Raw genomic sequence first — 21,307 nt, forward strand, 5'->3', positions numbered from 1 at the left:
TTAATTTATGAGAAAATCACAACAAAGTGCCCATTTTACACATGAATGCCTTCATTAAACACAGCAGCCCAGGATTTTATAAATAATACATGCATATACGTACTTCACTAAATTGCCCAATATCTTGAAACATAGATCACCCTGCAGAGTAGACAATGCACTGTCAAGAATCCAATAGTAATAATATCTAGTCCATCAAGGAAAATGAATCAGCAGTATTTTCTAACAATTGGCATGTAACTGTAAAGTTAATTATATATTCAACACATTAAAAATGTGTGTATGCAAGTATTAGCAACCACTACCAGAACACAGGGATCTGCAGCATCCTCTCTGGATGACAAGTTGGGTGAGATGCAGCACGCTTTCCATCAATTACAAAGATGGAATAAGCGTTTGAAGAAGACACTCATATAAAACCCTTCTTTTAAAAAGGTCCACTGCAGAAATGCAAGGCGCTGCATTGTTCAACATATATGTATTTCTAGACTTTTAAACATAAATGTCAATAAAAGAGGAGCCATTTATACTAACCTTGATGGAGATAAGTAAACATGGAAAATGGGCTATTATATTTCATAGGAGTAAAAAATAAATATTTATGATTCATCTCTTCATTACTCAATTATTCATTTAACATGGAATTCCACTTGCAGTTTTCAGAGAAGGAAATTAGTAGAGATATAAAATATGCATAGCTGCTTTTCTGCCTCTTTTGGGGGCAACATGACAAAGTAAGCTTTTGCCATTCTTCTTCCATTTTTACCTTTAAGTTTTTTTGTTTGTTTGTTTTTTGTTCTTTCCTATGTCTCCCAGAAGGATGCATAGCTATTTAGCATGTAAAGTGTCAGATATTAGACAACACACCCCCCTGGTCCCAGGTACGCAACTAAAAAGAAGTCCAAGACTAGCATTTATAATTTCTAAGAGCACAAATGTCCCATATGCATGAATCTCTCTTAATTTCTCTTCAATCCTGTATTTTTGTAAAAATCTTCACTTTTATTTATGTTCAGATAGCCCAGTCACCATCAAGGCAAATGCTCTAAGATAAAGAAGGAAAATAAAGAAATAAAGAAATGTTCAATTACATAATTCCATTTCCATGATAACAAGTTGGAGTGATAATGCCACTGTCTCTGCAACTTTCTGGCCATGAGGACGTCATCTTAAGGCCAACATTATCCTATCTTAGGTCCCTAAATATATATTCTGACACCCAACAAGAAACCTGATTTCAGAATTAATGAACAACCACAGTCCCACTATTTAGTTAGCAATGTAAAAAACAAACAAACAAAACAAAAAATGATATTTAGTGAGTTATACTTTTTTTTTCCTAATCATCAACCTGGCTACTAACTAAAGCTCTTTGTTTCTTTGTCTTCGTGGGGTTGATTGTTTTTTTTTTTTTTACTAGAGGCTGCATCTTTAAGATTAACTTCAGGGTTTGGGATCGTGAAAGCTACCTATTATTATATTTGCAAGTGAAAATCCTCAGAGAATATGGGGGAGTGAGTATATGAAAAATAATAGAAAGAGGTGCTAATAAAAGCAGACTAGGATAAAGGAGCTGGATAGGTGGGTTTGGAAGCCTTTCACACCTCCGTAGCTTCAACAGCTGATGAACTTACTGCTGTTTCCAAGAAAAATCATCTGAGATATAGCTGAACTGTCAGTGAAGGGCAACATGCTAATTCTTCTTGTCTTCTCTACTAGAAAGTCAGAACACTGCCCTTTATTGTTGTTGTTGTTTTATTTATTTTTTAATCCATGCCCAAGACAAAAACTTACCAGCAAATTCATATTTCATGGAAACATCAGCCTAAAGAAGTGATTTGGTATGAGAATGTATACATGTCTGTCACAATCTACAGCATAGTTTTCATAGCACTATAATGCTCTGCCAGAAGAAAAACAAAAAGACAAACCTGAAATCTTAAATTTTAAGCTGCTTAAACAAGATATTTGCTGAAATGGGATAAAGGTATTTGCATGCTGAAGAGATTATGGAAATAGCATTTGCATACTTGTAGAATGCATGTTCTATTAACAGCAAAAGGGAATTCCTTCTATACCTTTCCTTTCCAAATGCCCACCACAGCTTACAATGAGGAAACAGAATGATAACAGTTACTTTAGAACCTCTTACACTGATGATTCAGTTATCAGGGCCTACCTTACAGAATCACACACTAATTCAGTTTGGAAGGGATGTCTGGAGGTCATCTAGCCCAACTTCCCTACGAGAGCAGCCTCAACTTGATCAGGCTGAGCAAAGACAGAAATACCACAACCTATCTCAGCACTTGTTCAGTTGCTTTGACACCCTTATGGTGAAATAAAAATTCTTCATATTTAATTCATTTTCTTATGCTACAACTTGCATGCAGAGTCTTGCGTCCTACTGACTATTCCCTTCTCTGAGAAAATTACTGAATCTGTACACAAGGGGAGAGCAGCAAATGTCATTCACATTGATTTTGGTACGGGTTTGACACTATCTCGCACTATACCCTTGTGCCCAAGCTTGGACATTATAGTCTGGATGGGCAGCCAACTAGGTGGGAATGAAACTAATGGGACAGTCAGGCCCTGAGTATCTCAGTTAATGGGTCATGCTCTACCTGGAGGCCAGTAACAAGTGGAGCACCTCAGGAGTCTATCCTGCAACTGGCCTGCTTAACACATTTATATCAAAGAAATGGAAAGTCCTGCACCTGGGAAAGAAGAGTCCCTTGCAATGAGAGAGGCTGGGAGCAGCTCTGCTGGAACAGACCTTGGGGTTGAGCACAAGCCAGCAATGTGCTCTGGCAGCACAGCCTGTAGGGTGAGGGAAGCCATCATCCCGCCCCCCCCCCCCCCCTCCTCAGTATTTGATAGATCAAAATAACTCAGCTAGGTCAAAGAAACAACTATCATCAATTTCTCCTTCTACCTGGAACAACCAAAGAATCTGAACCTTTGGATGGCTGACTAGCTGAAAAGACATAAGAGGCATTCTGGAGTCTTTGACCCCATTAACAGAGATGCTCCCTGCTCCAAAATATCCTCATGTATTCCCCTCATTATAAAATGCAATTGTCAAAAGCAAATGGTTACTAATCACAAAAGCTACCTGGAGGAAACCAGAAGGTCACAGACACTATTCATGAAATTCAAAGTTTATATCATAAACCCTTTCTAAATGTTTTTTCTAGGAGACAGAATGTTTTAGCTAGTACTTTTCCAAATGAGTCACTAACACCCTTGTCTTAATTCTGCAGCTGCTGCTAATTTGGAGTGCCAGCCTTCTCCCCTCTTTCCCCAGAATGAAATAAAATATCAATGTTGCACTGTGCTGAAAATGGAAAGTTAGATGTAACATTATGCTACAAGGCCTCTGGAAGTCCCATTTACCTTTGATTCTTTCTTTTCACACAGGCCTGTACCTAACTTAAGCCCAGTCAGCAACTTAGTTCACACTTTCTTCCACATTCATTGGTTGTAAGAATGAAACACATACTCAAATGATTTTTAACACTCAGTGCACCAATACCTAACACAATTTAAAACAGTAAAAGAGAAAATAAAATCGTATTAAAATGATGCTAGCAGCTATCTGCATATATAGGCAATCTGCGGAGCTATGCTGCATCTTCCTTTGGCTTGGATCTTTCACCCTTTCTGCTAAGGGCATGGAAAACCTTTTAGTTAAGAGAAGCAAGCACCACCATTTTGTTGCACAAATGTGAGACCCAAGAGGGAATACTTTCAGGGGGACAACTTCACCCACAGTAAATCGCAAATCTCAAACTCCTTGTGTATCTCATTGGTGGCTCCACTGCAAAAATGCTTTATATTTGGGGCACTTGGGGTTAGTTTTCAGCCAGACTTGTTTCTTGATTCAGCTCACCGACCGACCACACGAGTGCTAGTGCCAGCACAAGGGAAGGGACAGGAATGAGTTGCTCGGGGCAATGGGGAAAGAGAAGGCTGCCCTTTTTGGCTGCTGTGCATAGCTATGTGAAATTAAAGTGATTATGTAGCTATGGCCTGAGGGATGGAAGAGGTCACAGATACTACCACAGCCTATATACTGCCATAGAAATTGTGTCAGCGTATGTTGCCAAGAGACAAGCAAGGGAATTCAGTTCTTAACCTGTAAAATCCACGAAGTAAAGCCCATTCACTCCACTTCGGGATGGCAGATCAATACTTCACTCTCAATGCAGGAGTCACCCTGCACACTTTGGGTTGCGTTTCGCATCAGTGCCCTCTGTGCATCTACTTGGAATGGTTACAAAGCACTTCTCACAGGCCTCATCCATACATTGACATTTCAGAAACTTAGCTAAAATATATTCTGAAATGTTTTCATCAAGTCAGAGCAATTGAGACTAAATATGGTCTCAGACCATGAACAGAGCACAATAGCTTCCCAAAAGCTACCATGAAAAAATGTAAGCCATGGTACCTGATTACATCCATGTCCAAGCTCTTAGCCTCCCTCAATTATGAGATAACATAATTCAGCTTAGATCTTAACCAAATTAAATTTAAAGGCAAGTCTCAGTATTTTCAGTTGAGGGAGACTAAGCAAGTACATGAAGGCAGATAATTATTATCACCTATTAGGCACAGTAAATATGATCTGAATCTATTATGTGCCTGCATTTTGGCTGAAATGAATTAAACTCAGACAAAACCAATCTTTATCAGCATCTTTGTCCGACATCGTTCATTTATTTGACTGAGCAGGTGCTTTTCCAGTAGAAATAGTTGTGATCACTGCTTTGCACTGGCCATAGGAAACACACAATACAACAACGACAACAAAAAATGAGTATATCATTTGTAGCATGTTTTTGGCTAAGTCTCAGCATGTATCTTGAAACTTTCTCAAACCAAAAGTATCATTTCATGAAAAGCAATTTTTGAATTGTTATCAGTTCTTGATTATGCGTATTTGGAAGACTGCAACTGAAATATGCGACTGTACCAAGCTTTATTTTCCAGTTTATTACCATGCCTTTGTTCAGACCTCCTTATTGATATCACAATCAAGCATTCTTCATTAGGAGCACTGAATCAGTAGCATCAATTATGTTTCTGAGTAAGAGTGATGGATCTAGTATCAACATTGATAGCACACATTCTTGCTTAGACTTCAAAGCAGCTTAAAAATTCTGACAGGTTTATTGTTGTTTGGGGGGTGAATATATATATATATATATAGGCATTTTTTTCTGAAATGAATTGTTCGTTGTTTTTTTTTAATAGAAAAAATAGTTTTAATAAACTATTATAAATGAACGCTGCTTTACTACATGTATTATTCTTCACTAGAAAATTTCAATAATTTTGCAAATCTTTTCTTTGTTCCTTCAACATGAAGTGGAAACTTAGAAATTTACTCTCACAAAATTTCATCATTGATTCTGAGACCTGCAATTTTATCCCTGAAGTAGAAGCAAAGTATTTTGAAGTGTGGGGTTCCCCTTTACAAATCAGGGCAAGAACCTAAACAGCATGCTCAACTCTGGTCTGCAAGTAATCAGAAAAAACTACAGTCATTACCATGAGTAACAGTAAAGTTGTGAAAGAAAACATACTTTAAAGAACTCTTTTATTGAAAGAAATTTAACATCTCTCCCCACAAACTTATTGCATGCTTTTCATGACTGCCTTGGGATACTGCATTGAAGACAAAGCTAGAAAATGCACTAGTACACATCAGACATATTGTACAATTCCCATCTCCTACAGTTGTTGCCTACTTATTTCATAGACCCTGATCACTGAAAAAAAATGATTTGAACACAGTTTTGGAATATACCTGCTGCCTGGGGGATTTACAACCAAACACAAAACGAAAACTACACTAAGTTTTTCAAGCCTTTTTCAACTCATATATTGGTTTATCACGTATGTGTAAAAGTCAATCCCATAATATTACCAGACTCAAGATCTGACTCATACATCAGCAGTAAATTTACTACTGAATCAAGAAGAGGGACCGAGATTTTGTTGACATTTGTTAAATGAGGCCAATCATGCAGTATCAAATTAAGCCCCAAGCACAGCATACTCCAGGGATGAGTTTAGTCTCAAACTTCTTGAAATTACAAAGCTAATAAGAATCTGTCATTTCTACCATTAATGATGTGAGGAAAATATTTTTTCTTTTGTAATTTGCAAATTCAGCCTCTAAGTGCATGTATATTTATACAATTCCTCCCCCTAAGGAGGCTGCATTAAGGGAGGAAAGTCATGGCTTTTTAAAACCTCTCTTAAAAAGATTTCTTAGAAAAAAATACAAAATCAGCATAACTTAAGCAGCTGCCATTGCAACCACTTCTTGATTACAGCCCCCATCACACCATCTACATGCCATACTGCCTAACTTTCACTCCTTCAAAATGAAGATTATGAATATCATGTTATTGCAGATCACCTCCAAATCAAGCATGGTCAGCGTATCCCACGAATGAATCAATTTCCTAGAGAATAAAACGTTGCTTATCTAAAATCAAAGGCAAAACTCGTGCTAACTTCAATGAAGTCAATCTTCAAGACAAAAATCATGAAGCGCGTCTACACTGAGTGCATCTTTATCATCATCAGCATGATTTATAAAGTTACAGCAATGATGTACATTAACACACGATACATTCGCATATGTCCTCCTGAACCCACCAAACAATGCCATGTGGAACATCTGGGTTCACCCTTTAAGCTATTGCTATTAACAATATATCTGGTTACATCCTGCTTCTAATGTGTATTTGCCCATCAGGCTAATCTGCCATTACATCTCAAGAGAGGCCCTGTAACAGAATAATTCAAGGGAAAACTGGAGTATTTCAAAGCAAGGAGGACAAACACGTGCAGAGCAATGGACAAACTTTGCATGATCCATTTCTAGAAAGGATTCAACATCTGAAAATACAAGAATTATCTTAGCAATAGTTTCTAGAAATACTTGCTGAAGAACACATTTCTAGTTCACAGCAAGCTACACAAACTAAACTTCAAAAGTTAAAAGGAGCTTTAACTGGGACAAGAACTGAGATTTCCACTCACACTAAGCTAGCTTGGACAAATACATAAAAGAACCATTGTGATCAGTGACAAAAAGTCAGCAGCCTTTCAGATGGATACAAACAAGCACTGCCACTTCTGGACTGGGATGTCTGGGAGAAGAGAAAACCTGTCCTTGGGAAGCACTCTTCACTTTTCCGTTTTTTTACGTCCCTGAGATTATTTTACAGAGCTGAAGGGACCACCTATCGCTCTCAAGTATTTCTTAAAATTCCTGTAATTTACATTTCTTTCTCTTCCATGATGTGGTACACTTTTTGAAGGAATTCTTTGGGCAGTTACACCTACGGGACACAATAAAATCCTAGCCTTGCAGGAATAGGAGAGAACACATTCAATAGACTAATGAGGCTAACAGGATTAGATATCTGTCTGGAGACAAAAAAAAAAAAACAGTTTGCCAGCAGCTAACCTGTGTTGTTTTTTTTTCCCCCCACCTCAATGGATTTCCAAACCCATTCCAGAATCAGAGAGATTCAGAATTATGGACAATTAAAATAACTTCCCATGCTACAAAGTGTGCAAAACATTTCTATCAGACTTTATAAACAGATTCACCCATTCTCTGTGTTACTATAAACCTGACTCGTCTTTCACTGTGTACAGATTTTGCAGTCATAGAGCATACGGAATAAATCTAAACCAAACTGATTAGAATTAGTAATCATTTACACTGATTAAAATCAGCTCAAAAGCTAGTAAAATTCTTTAAAGGGCAACAGACCTGTGCTGGGCACAGAAAGCTGTGAGTAAAGGCGTTCATGAGCAGCAAACCATTAGAGGGTCCTACAGCTTCTGCTTTAGAACCAGCAGCTCCTACATCAGTCTCTTAGCTTCATACCTGGGACACTAAACTGTGAATTACCCAGTGTCTCCTCATATGAAAGTTTCATATCTGCTTTGTAGTGTTACAACCGCAAGTTCTCTTTTAACTGATGTCCCACTTACTCTCCCATCAACAGGTTTGCAGAAAAACTCAGCGTTCTCCCCTTAAAATTTGATGTTGGCAGCCTGAAAATAAGTTTTTGGCATGGCAGAACCTGCCTGCTCACTACAGGTTTACATCAGTCTGCAGAACTGCCTACAAACCTCGACAAAGTTCTGGAAATATTAGTTCTTTTCCGAGCTGCCAGCGTACTGACTATGCAGCCACCAAATTACGGAGGTAGAAGCACACTGTAAGGTAGCTTAGCAAAATTCACAAGATTTCATTTCTTCTGAGTTGTTCTAATTCAATGCCATACAAAAAATAAAAATAAAATAAAAAATCAGCTATCACATACTATCCATCACTATGAAATGCCTGCACTTTAAATAAATCATGCTATCCATAGGAAACATTGCCTTTTTCTACTAACACTTTCTTATCCAAAGAAATTTGCTTTATGATACTGAAGTCTATCACTAGAATTAGACAGCTATATTGTCACATTACAGTCCAAGGAAAAACCAGCGACACAGACAGTTAGCACGATTTATTTGTAAATCATTGTGTCCGTTGCATCTCTGAATTCCTTTTGATATCCAGGTAAAGGAAAACAAAGCAGAAATTCACTAATATTTCTAACTTGACCAAAACAAACAGATTGTGGCCTAGCAATGTACATTTATATTTGCTTATCTGCACTTTAACTGCCTTGCTAAATGTTACATCACTCTGCTGAGCACACCTGGGTCTTTTTTACTCCTAGTCAGAGAGGCCTTTAAGCATTGGTAAAATGTATAAGTTTTAATTAGCATCATTTTCTAAATGTTGACATACACGATCTCTTCATCAGAAGTGAAGAAACATCCATTGTACTTGGAAAGTATTTTTGATGCTCTCTGATACACCAAACAATGTTGCAATACAGGAGCTGTCCTAAAGCATACGCTTATTAGAAGACACACACAAAATAGGTATGTCAAACATTGAGTAAAACAGAGCAAAAATTGTGGCAGCCCAGAAAATGAAGGCCTTAAAAGCTTTAACGTGTAACCATTTCAAACTTTCTCTTTCCATTGCCATAATTATTTTTTTTCATATTAAAGGCCTTACACCTACTTCCAGTGTTTATTTTGTTCATTTTATTTAAGTCCATGGTTCCCCTAATGTCTTTTAATGCTGAACTCCCAGTGGGAGGGAGGTGCTGAATCACGACAAAAGTTTGTATTTCCTCCCAGAAAATATGACTGAAACAGCCTGAATACTTCATGAATAAGATTGTGAAGATCATAACAGATAAACACAAAATCTGTTTTTAAAATCTCTAACATATTTTGTAGCAATTAAAAGTTGACCATACCAACATTTCACCCCAAAGAACCATTAGCAATGCATGCAATTTCTAATGGGTATTTTCTAAACTCTCTACAGAAAAAAAATCCATCTTCAAGCAACTCCTGTCATCTCCTAATTATCAATTCGTGGCTTATTAGTCAGCAGATTTTCCATCGTCACTTAAATAAGGACAAGCCAGGAAGCAAAACTTCTAGTCTCAAAATCTCTTCCTTCCCTCAGTATGATCATGTACCATCACCCATCATACATTCAGCAAAGGCTACTCAGTTCTATCACAATTTGTGTTTGATAAAAACCAACCTCCAGAATTAGTGAAATATTTCATGTAATGGACAATGGTTCATTTTAGGACCCAAAGAATAAAACAAGTGAAAATGATGAATTAAATAATTTTTTTTTATATGTTCAGACAGAATCCATAATGAGGAGATTTCTTATACTACTGAATTCTGCATACTGCAATATCAAAACTCTTGGTTACTAGACCTTCTATCTACAATAAGGGGCCATCTTTTTTCTTTTATTTCTTCTTTAAAATCAAGATCTCTTAAAATAGGAAGCTTTGGATCCCAAACATTTGATTTCATGTGTGTAGGTTAAATGTCTGTGTTTCAGCAGGGAGAGCGAGAGCACAAAGTAATGTGATTTCAGGCTGTATAATTTTATAGCAAAGACTGCAAGACGTTTTGAAGATGTCATTGACTGTAATACGGATCAATATTAAATTATCTGTACAGGAAACATTTTCAAAAGATGGTCCATCAAGCTTTCTCATAGGATCATGGATTTCTAGGATCATATTCTAATAACTACAGTAAGCTATTACAGCTTGTCTCCCTCTTCAATTATTTACAGGTCAAAAAAGCCAAGTGACATTGCTTTATGTATATTCAATGTTATGTACTTGGTTTGTAACTTACTAATGCCACAGAAAATCACAAAAGTAAACGCTTCTGAACAAAGACATTTTTTTCATTTGAGAGTATTTATATAGTCATACAGCTGAGAGATGCAAAAGGCTCTGTCAGGCATTGTACCTTTCCTAAAAAAAACACATTGAAATATACGTATCCAAACTGACTACTCTGCAGCATCATCTTTAAATGGCTACATACTCCGCTATCTAGCCTGATGTCAGTTACACATTTAAGAGCTAATTAGTCGCATCAGATCACCTAAAGACCTTCATCTTATTCCTGTCAGTTTCTTTATATATGAAAGCACATTTCAAAGCCTCTTCATTGCTGACTTGTAAAAGGTCTCATGACTGTCAAACTGAATTTATTTTTCAGCCAAGCACTATAAATTACATTTCACGATACAGTAACGCAGGGCACAATAAACAGAAGCCTATCATAGGTGCAGATAAAGAGGAGAATTGTCCTCTTTTTGCCACAGAGGCTGGGCACTTCAATAGCAAAAAAAGAAGTAAAATGAAGAAAAAAGAAAAGAGGGAAACCACACCACAGTTATAACCTCTAAAAAAAAAGTTCACACGTTGAAGCCTCATATGGGTCTGTTTTGATTTGTGAGGAGTGACACTGGTGGTTGGAGAGGCTTATGCTAAATGTTCCAGACAGCTGATGCAACCACCTCTGCATCTGCCAGTTTGCAGTATGATGCTTCTAGAGCAGTGGGGCTGGCTGCCCTTACAGACTCAAAGGAGAAAGAAAAAAAAAAAAAAAAGAGAGAGAGAAAGAGCTGGAGAAGCACCACAAGAACTCCCCAAATCAATTCTCCTGCAACCAGCAGCCAAGCGCGCGCAGCACCAGCCATCGCCAGCCGGCTCCCTGACCCCTTCTGAAGCCACTTTCCTGAACTGTGCCTGCCACAAGGCTCCGAGCCCGCAGACGAGCACCCAGCCGGTGACCGCCGCGGGGCTCGCTGCCACCCGCGGCCCGTGGGGGCGGCCCGGCCCCGGCCCCGGCCCCCAGAGCTTTGGGGCCCCGCTTTGGGGCCCGCCGGGTGAAGTTTGGGGCCCGGCTTGGCAGCGGGCCGGCCGGGGGGGAGAGGCCACCGGGAGCGGCGAGGAACAGGAGGGCGGGAGGAAGGCGAGGGGGCAGCTCGGGGCCGCGCAGGCAGGAGCGGGGCCGGTTGAGGGGGGGGCTGCGGGCAGGAAGGGGCTGCGGGCTCTTTCCTGTCCCCGTCCCCCGCCGTAAGGTGACCGCCACCCCCCAGCCCCCGGCCGGCCGCCCGGGAGCGGGGCCAGCCGCCGCGCCGTGCCCTACCTTCGCCTGCAGATACTGGGGGTAGTAGTAGGTGGTGTACTGGGGGTACATCTGCTGTTTCCACACTTTGCCCATGAAGCTGGAAATGTAGCCTGCAGCGCAGGGACGGGGGGGCACTTTGGGGGGCTCCAGCCGCCTCTCCGTCTCTCTCCTCCCTGGCGGCGGCGGCGGCGGCTGCTCCTCGGCCGAGCCCAGACCTTCCTCCTCCTCCTCCTCCGCCCAAAAGCCGCAGCGGAGCGGGCAGCGGGGGGCAGGCGCTCTCCCTGCTCTCCCTCCGGCCCCGGGAGTCGCTGCCAAGTCCCCGCCCGGCCGAGGCCGAGCAGCGGCGGGCCGGCTGGCGGAGCGGCGGCGGTGCCAGGCGGCGGGGCAGGGCTGGCGGCGGCGGGGAGGGAGGGAGGGAGGGAGGGAGGGGACGGGGGAAGGAGGGGGCGAGGGGCGGCGCTTGGCCCCGCTCGGCGCCCGCCGGGAGAGCCCCGGGCCCGGCCGGGGCAGGGGGGAGCCGCCTGGCAGCCGGGGCGGGCCGTGGCAGGGAGCTGAGGGGGGCTCCGGCTGCTGGGGGGGGGCGGTGGTCGCAGCCGGCGCGGCTCTGACCTAATTAGCCGGGGGCTTTGTTAGCGCCGCGGCTCTTTGTGCGGCTCGGCGGAGAATGGGAGGCGATTTGGGAAAAGTACGTCTGGCTTCGGGTCTGCCTGGCAGCGGAGGGTCCGTTTGTCTGCCGGCAGCAGGAGGGACTGCAGTGCTAAAATCAGTTTAGAGAACAGCAGCCGCAAGAGCAGACCGAGTGCTCCGTCTGGTCCACGGCGCGTCCTTGCGTTTGTACTTTTGCCAGCTGTGCTGAGTACGCCTCCTTCTCCAACGGGAGAAAATCCTCCTGTAGTCAATAAGAGTTACAATTCTTTCACTTGGGTTTCCTCTCTACAAGATAATCTCCCAAGCATCAGAAGCAGGGACCAGCAGCACACCACAATCTGCCGTTATTTGTAATACAGACACTTGGCCCAGCGCGCTTACCTCTGACAACCGTGGCTCTTTGCTACCCGATGATAAACTGAGCCCACAATATTAAGCAGATGCCATTTCTTTGTCACATTAATCACAGTCATTTTTGTCTCGCTGTGCTGTTTTATTAATAAAACATACATGCCAGGTTCACCAAAACTGCGGAATATATTAGCGTTAACCAAGCTAAATGCGGCAATAGCGGAAAGAAGGATTTAGAAACTTAGGGATTTGTGCATCCCAGTGCAATAGCAAAGGCAGCGTTTCTGCAGCCATGAATCCCTGGTGCAGGCTGAGCAATGACAGGGAGCTGCAGATCCAAGTGACATTGCAGCTTACCTGGCTAGCCATTAAGATCTCGTTACAGTTTTTTTCCAGGGAGGAAATGTGTATGTCCTTTATAGGCCACACAGATTAAAAGACTACCTGCGTCTTTAGGAGAGGGCTTTTTCTCCAGGAAAGCTGTATGGGAGGTTTGGGGTTTGTTTCTTGTTTGCCTGGTTGTTTTAGGTGAACACATGACTAGAATAACTATGAAAAGAAGGGGGAGCACAAAAAAGGCTAAGAGATGGTAATCTTTTTGTGTCCACTGTAACTTCCTGTGGGAGGGACAGAGATTAAAGCTGGGGAAAAGCTGAGCAAAAGAGAAATATCACATAGGTGGGAGGGTTGAGAATGTGTATCTGCAAAAGTTGGAATGACCATGGCCAAAATCAGCTGCCTTCAGTTGACTATACTGGTGTTTACGCAGTGGAAAAAGCTTACAAGCTGCAATTATATCTGAAGAATGCAAGGTAATATGGCTCCGGGGCAGAGCATGGTGAGAGGATAGTAGAAATGAAGTTTCACAGCTTCACGGGGAAGTATGTTGCCACAGCCCAGATACGTGATGAGATTGTTATAGATTGCTTTAGGAACTGCCAAGTTGTGGTCTGGAGTTCTCGGTTGAACTACAAAGAATGTGATGCTGGCCTCTCTTGAGCTGACAGGTTACGGGTGCTAGTACACTTAGTTTCTTTCTGAGAAAAACAGAACAAGCAAGAAGAAGAAATAAAGACCAGTAGTTGATGGATTGACTTTGTGGGGATTTTCCTTGAGCAGAAGGAAAGAGTATGAAAGAGATTTGAAAGAAAACACGCATTGTACTAAAAATGGCTAGGAATAGAAGAGTGTTTTCCTAGAATCCAACTTCATATAAACAACTCCTGCAGTTGTCATAAGGATGTTGTGCAATCATGAATGGGGAGAGAAGCATCCAGAAGAAAAAACCTCTAGGAAATGAGGAGAGGGGGAAATGCAGCCTATATCGTTCCAGCATTTACAACTGCAACAGTCTCCAGCTTAATTGTGTCAAGTTACTGAGAAGGGCTGATGGCTGCCAGGGAGAAGAGCAGCAATGCACTCTGCCACAACAGCTCCCGAAAGTGATGAAAGAAGAAATCTGGCTAAGAGAGTATTTGATTACAACTGCAACAGCTAAAGCTGAGCTCCAAGTTCCTTCCCAGTCACTCTGTGTAGGGACTTAGTACATTCCCAAACTGAGTCTTTTGCTCTAAAGCTTAATCTCATCCCCAAAAATGATCTGTTAATGTAAGGGTGAAGCCAGTTTGGTTACATCCTTTTTCAACCAGAGTGTTTTCTTATCCAAGTTCCACTTCCATTGGAATATCTGCTTTGATTCATTTTGCTAAGCTGATATTAAAGCTGGTCAAAATTGATAGTTTAATATTTATCACTGTAAATATAAAAATTAAGCCCACGACTTAATTATTGCAAACTTTTATGGCGCAGTGATCCCACTGACAGTTAATGAGAATACGCAAATGTTGCTCAGTTTTTATTAAAATGAGGATAGAAAATAGAATTATCGGAATCATCTACATGAGCCTCAGTTACAGTTATTTTACGCCATTTTTTAAATGGTATTGAAAATGTTTATTAAGAAGAGAACAGTGAAGAATTCTTGGGCAAAACGATCTTAATTTAGTATTGCTCAGAGCAGTCTCTGCTTGTACCTTATTAATACATTGATTATTCAGTCAACTCAGTGATAGGAATGCAAGCTGTGTGACACAGACAGGATGGAATTGCAGTAGAAACTTAAAACCAAGTGACTGATTCCTTAACTTTTTATACTGATGGTAATGTTTGCCTTTAATTGCTTATTCCGTGTTCACAGCAAGGGCAAACAAACACTTCTAAATTAAAACTGCTTACACTGTCTGGCAGTACTAACTCTTGCCTTCGTAATCAAATGCTCACAAGGTTAAAAATGCTTCCCTCATTTACACACTACACAAAGTGTGGAATTAAGAAGGAAAGTAAACACTGAAGAAGGCTAGCGGATAACCAGTAGGACAACAAAAAGAGTTTTTTTGCTTAGAAAACTGCCTTCCTACAGACCACACCAACACAAATGTACTGTGGCTTTGTCAATGTTAGGGAAAACAGTAATCCATGATTTTGACCATGCCAGATTTCACTATCGATGGGACAATATTGGTGGTTGGTTGGTTGGTTGATTTTTTTTTTGTATTTTTTCCTTATCATAGCAATGGCCTAACTCATCTGGTCTGGACGGATGAAAATATGATGAAAACACGGTTGGGTTGTTGCCGCTCAAGCCTGAGAAGCGCTCTGTGTGCTGCTGTGTCAGAGGAGTTTTAGGGCAGCTTGGTTAACGCCAATCAATTGTTATCCACTGGCTCTAAGGGCGTTGGATGAGAAATCCCATTTAAGCTTTGCAGATTACTTTAGACATTAGGAATTCTACCCTAAGGCAGAAAAAGTCAAATGCAATGCAGAATAGAAATGAAATATATTTAATTCACCTCACTCCAGGAACTACGTGAACTGATGTACTCGGCACCAATTTAGGTCTTCACACTAGTTTAGGCTGAAAGAGACAGGCATGTTTATGCTGAAATCGTTATTACTTTGACACAGTCAGGAATATTTGAACAAGGATTTATTTTCTGGTCAAGATACCAGCTCGAGTCTTGGGAGAGCTTTGTCTGTTACCAGATCTACCACAGAATGTGTGTGAGAGGGTGAGCAAGTCACTCAATTACCCTGTGCCTTACTTCCCCAGTTTGCAAACTGTGTCAAACATTCACCCTCTTCTGTTCTTTGTCTGCCTTGTCCAGTCTGGCTGCAGGCAATGCGAGGCTCAGGAATAATTTGCTCGGACTCTGCCTAATGCCCTCCCATAAAGGTAGCACAAAAAATAGAAGCAATGGCAGCGCATCACCAGTGGATGCAGAGAAGCCAGGTGCCAAGTCCTAATTCACAAACACACACACACAATAAACCAAAGATCTGTTTAATGCCAACGAGTGGTGAATGAGGGCTCCAGAAATGAAGCTAAATTTCAGCTCTCGACCAATAACCTCTTTGCTTTTCCCCTCACCCCCAACACACGCTGTTCCAATTACTTGCAAAATCTCCTTGTTGTAATGCCACCCTTAGCCCCATCATATGGCCTTGACTGCTTTGCAACACAAATGAAAGCCTCTTCAATTCAGGTCGCAGTAGGCCACACTCTTAAGCACAAAGGCTAAATAAACGACCATTGTTAATGGGCCACCAAGATGAAAAGCACTTGATTGTTTCCATCAATTAAATCAACTCTCTAGACTTAGTGGCTATTAACTCTTTCAGCAATTTCTTAAATATTTATTTCAGTAGAGTGGCTACAATTCTGTATTTTTACAGTAGCTCCCATGATTTAATGACATTTCACTGAAACACTGCTGAATGTAGCATGCCCTTGTTTATCCTTACAGCTGAGCCCTGTACTGCGCTGGGTCAGCTGCTCCTGACAGCTGCAGCCAGTGCAATTTGGTTTTATAAAACATACAAGGCCAGGCACTATTCTAAGGTTGCTCAGCTGAAGTATTTAGCAGGCACTAACATATCGGTATTTAACATACTTTCAGGCTTTTAATGAAGTTTCATGTACATCAGGCAGTGCTGCCATTATCGGCGATGGATGACAACAAAGGATGCAGCTGGACTGCCTGCTCATGAAATCGTGGCTGTGTTCGCAGCTAAACGTATCACCATGAGTTCAGTTACACTGATTGCCAGCAGTAACCTTTTCTTCATGTTTACATAGGTCTGAGAGAATCCTTTCTCATATAAGCACTACATGTTCTGATTTTTTTTTTCTGTATTCTTGTTTACTTCACCCTAAGATGCCTAGCTAATAAAGATGATTGCATTATACCAGCAACTGTTTGGTTTTTTATATTTTTTTTCCAGTATTCTTCATAAAACCTGTAAAGCACCTCTTGTTGGTCCACCTCTATATAGCTATTCACTACATGTACTTTTTATTTAAATCACCTTCTCACTGACAGCAAAAATTAGCTATACTGTAGGAGTACGTACATCAGAGGTGGAGGTAGTTAAAAATCCAACTTATTTCATACATTATTTATGAGAAAATTCCATTCCTTGCCGTTCCTAACCAGCCTGGAGTCTCTCTAGCAATACTGTCTTCACTGTGCAAGCCGATGAACGAGGAAGAGAATAATCATGCCTCTATAAAAAGCTGACCAGCTATGATTCTTTCATGATGACGTTCCCTTTCAATTTCCTCAGTTTCATGGCAGTGTTTGCAATTCTTTTGCATTCTCTAAGAGCAGATGGGGAAGACACCAAGGCCAGCCTGCTTTGGGTGCAGCAGAATAGGAATTCCTGTGGGTATCTCTCTACCAGCTTGACCAACCAGCGGCAGTTGGTCCTGACTGAATTCAGACTATTGATTTTAAATATTCATGGATAATTCAGAACAAACATTTTATTCCTCTCACACAAACAAAAATTGAAGTTCAATAAACATAGATAACTGACATCTTATTCCTACAGACTTTAGGAACATTTTACACTGTCTGGAGGTATATCTTAAGCAAGTTCTGAATAAAAGGTGGAGAATATGTCCTTTGGGCTTCTATTCTAAAATCTCCTTACACTTTCTTATTTCTGGAATAAAACTATTCCCAAGTATGAAGTGCAAGCCCTCCAATCCAAACGCGGTTGTATTTTAGATGAGTTCTGCAGCTTATGAGATATCCAACAACTCTTCCTGATGTCTCAGACACCACCTATTCCTTCCATCACCCTTCCAATACCTTCAGCTGTCCCTTACCCTCTGCTCAGTCAAAGAGAGGGCTGTACATACAGACCAGATGATTTTGTTCAAGCACTGGCTGGCCAGCTGGCCCAGGCTGACCTCCACTTGCTGCGCTCCCAAGCAGAACAGCAGCTTCCTCACCTTTTCTCAGCTACTGATTTTCATGCAGCTTTTCAGACCATCCTATCTATGACTGTCTCTGCTCCACTATTACCTTTGATTGAAATTGCCCAAAGGCTTCAAAAGTTACAACAGGGTAAGGGATTAAGAAGGAGATGGTGAGCAGATAAAACCATTGCTTGAGCCTTCTTTCCATAAGAAAGCAGGTTAAGTCAAAGAACGGAGGTTCTGTTACCTGTACAAATATCAAGTTCAACACTTTTCATGCCTTAAATTTCTAATTTAATAAAATCAGAGAATAAGTCATTTTAATAAATTTTAAAAATCCTTTGCCATACAACCCACCCCCCTAAACTCTATGTACCTCAACAGATCTGTCTTTGCTATTTTTACTTGATTTTCTTCACATGGAGAAAATGTTTTTCTCACAAAAGGACCACAACACATTGCCATTTTGAATTAGCTCACATATTATCTGAGCTTCATTCATAGTTTGTCATGTTTAGCTTTTCACAAACTATTTCAGATGCTGAACACTCAGACCGAGGTACATGCAAATTAATGCTTACAGTGAAATATTTCTTCAGAGCTAATAGGTGTTGTGTCTCTACCACATAATTAATAAAAAAGACACTGAAGTGTCATCACCCTTGATCTGCTGTGAAATGGAAGCTTCCTCCTTGGCTTTGAATCCCCTTCTGTCTTCTCACAGTCTTCTAGATGAAATGCCAGATGCTCAGCGGAGTCACGGTGGGTGATTCATTCTTGCTGATGACCCTGCTGTGGAAGCCCCAGAATTCCCTGCTAAAATAGTTCTCAAGTGATGCAGCACTGACAAAGCTGAGTTGTGCAACTACATTTATTTTTCTGTGTTCAGCGCAGGCAGTAATGCTCACACTTTCGTGCTAGAGATCAGATTTTTGTTTTACTCTGGTTCTTCTCTTCCTTAGGATTTCACGCGTGTCAGAAACATTCGGCTATCAAACAATTATTTGAGATATATGCTAAAGTATAACGGATATGCTAAAAGATCTTAGCATTAAAAATTCTTTCCAGATCTTGTGTTTCTCAACAAGGCTTTATAAACCAATGCGTATTTATTTTGCTGGAAAGTTACCCAAATAAAGATATTGCATTTCCATTTCTGGTCTCTGGGGCTTTAATCCACTGAGAAACCTAAGAATGTACTCACTGATCGTGGGATAATATTCCTGTCAGATGCTAGCAATATTTATTGCATCATTTTATGAGTTTTGATTCATTTTTGTATAAATTGATGCACTTTTGCTTCCATTTTCACTAGGGGAGGCACAAAAGCATCAAACCACCAAAAATATGCTCCTAGGGGACCTAAAAACACTGTAAATAAACAAGCCAAAGCCTGAGCTGTAATCAACACATCTCTAGCAATGAAGAATGTTCATCAGTTTTTCCTCAGAGGACTTAGAGACTAGCAAGTGTTTTCAAACCCTAGCAATCATCTTTAGGATTTATGGCTTGGGATTTTCATATTTTTATAACGTCTGGTTTAAAATGCTGGGAATTCACGCTACGAATGCACAAAGTTTTCTAGGTTTTAGTTTATTACAATTTGGAGGCTATTTACAGCCCAAGACTCCTCTGCATAACCCAACGAACCTGTGACAACCGGGGAGCAGCTGCACGGCCCAGGCCAGAAGCGTGCCGACCTGCTGTAAGCCACATAGGAAGCTGTGGCTGAGGGCAAAAGGCAGAGCGCACACCGGGCCGCCGCCACCGAGTGCTGCAGGCTCCCAGGGGACCCATCCCACCCGGGACCCATCCCACCCCTCTCAGCAGACCTCCTGGACCTGCACTTCTCCTGGCTCATTCGCAACTGCGTTGTTTAGTGTTCTCTGAAAGCCTGTCCAGATTTTGGCCTTTCCACTGATCACCATGACAGTGGTTGGGTTAATAACAAGTTAGAGCCTGTTACAACTGCAACTCTGCATGCTGATTAAAGTTCAATGTGTTCCTTTGTTTTTCCTTGGCTGTATTTAAAAAGAAAAATAAGGCATGCCATGTTGAAAAGTAACTGACATATTTGATCCTATTCAGCCCTTCCACCTTTCCATATTTTTCTTTCATATTTTTCTGTTTTAATCACTGTCACTGAATAGCATGAATGTTAGATGGTTTTTGATTCCCGATTTTCTGACAAGCTCTGGATATATTCACCATCTTAAAATCAAGTCAGGCATTCAGAACATCTACAAAGAAGTAAAATCAAACTGTGAAAACAAACAAACAAACAAAAAAAAGGAGTAATAAAATTAAATGAGTCATTAGTAATATATTTGTATAAATATTGAATAGGACTAATGTAAATTCACCAGATTGCTTACAATACATACATGCAAGCTTTTGAACAGGGATGTAAATCTTTAGTATGATGTACAGATTCTTCTTACTGGTCAAAAAAAATCTTTTGTAAATATAGATTTGAAAATCAGTAGATAGGCTGCTTCATTCTTTCTATTTCTTCTTTTGGGATTCCTAAAAAGCATTCTTTGTTTCTTTCCACTTATAGTACATTCTTAGCAAGATATAGTAAGATATATATTAATTTCTGAATGATATACTAGAGGGCAAAGATACTCCTAAAAGAGCATATCTCAGTACAGAGTCTTTTTGCAAGATGCACTTATGTACCGATTGGCTGGGAGCTTGTGATTGCATCTATGTGCACATAGGTATTCTTGGAGGAATAGACATGGATTTCTTCAACTCAGACTGGGGTCTGCTCCAAGACCACAGGTCTGAAAGGCCTCCAGACAAGGAGGAGCCTTTCTCTAAGAGGGAGCAGAGTTAAAATTACAAGGGATTACGAATTCACATGAAGAATATTGTTATCTGATTTCATGTTGGAGCTTAGTTTCCTCAGTTTATCAAAGGAAAAGATAAGACATGGCTTCACTCACAGTTCTCCACCCAGATGTTTACAGACAAGACGATGATGATGCCCATTCTTCAGTCTACCATGCAACTGTGGCACGATTCAAATCCAGAAGTCAATTTTTATGGCTCATTTTTTCCTCCATTTTTTACACTCAGGAAACTGAGAACATTGCTTGGGAAGGATCACATCTCATGAAAAACATTTATTTTATTGCTAAGAAGTAAACATTACACATCTTTTGACACTGGTAGGTTGTCTGGGTTTGGCTGTGTTGTAATGATCCAATTCTTATGAATAGCCCTTTTCATGGTGTGATAGTCACCCAATTATTTTTACTTTCACAACTGTGTATGTACTTCTGTCCCAGCTGCTTTTTGTCTCCACACCCCTGACCCTTTTTCTCAACTCCAATCCTATTAGGTTAGTTTAAATCCCTGAGGAATCAGAGAGATGGGATCACTTATGCTAGCTGTTGTCTTAAACGTATAGAAGCCACTAAGGCATCACTTTCATCTCATATAGAAAAAATTCTTAATGAGACT

At 40.7% G+C, this 21,307-nt stretch overlaps 1 protein-coding gene across 8 annotated transcripts in view; it reads right to left on the bottom strand.

The window, feature by feature from the left end:
* The window catches only part of RBMS1 (RNA binding motif single stranded interacting protein 1), a 239,500-nt gene that overhangs the window by 138,690 nt on the left and 79,503 nt on the right, over positions 1-21,307 (bottom strand). For 2 of the 8 annotated variants that reach the window (XM_083840868.1, XM_083840867.1), the window contains exon 1: positions 11,593-11,973. The exons of 5 other annotated variants lie outside the window; for them this stretch is intronic. In XM_083840868.1, the coding sequence (XP_083696994.1) occupies positions 11,593-11,667 (75 nt within the window). In that variant the 5' untranslated portion in view covers positions 11,668-11,973. Of the gene's footprint in view, positions 1-11,592; positions 11,974-21,307 lie in introns of those variants that run through there. One more of the 8 variants, XM_083840875.1, reaches the window with a different exon arrangement.

Source organism: Anser anser, assembly GCF_964211835.1.
Source record: "Anser anser genome assembly, chromosome: 6".
In the NCBI taxonomy this organism is placed as follows: Eukaryota; Metazoa; Chordata; class Aves; order Anseriformes; family Anatidae; genus Anser; species Anser anser.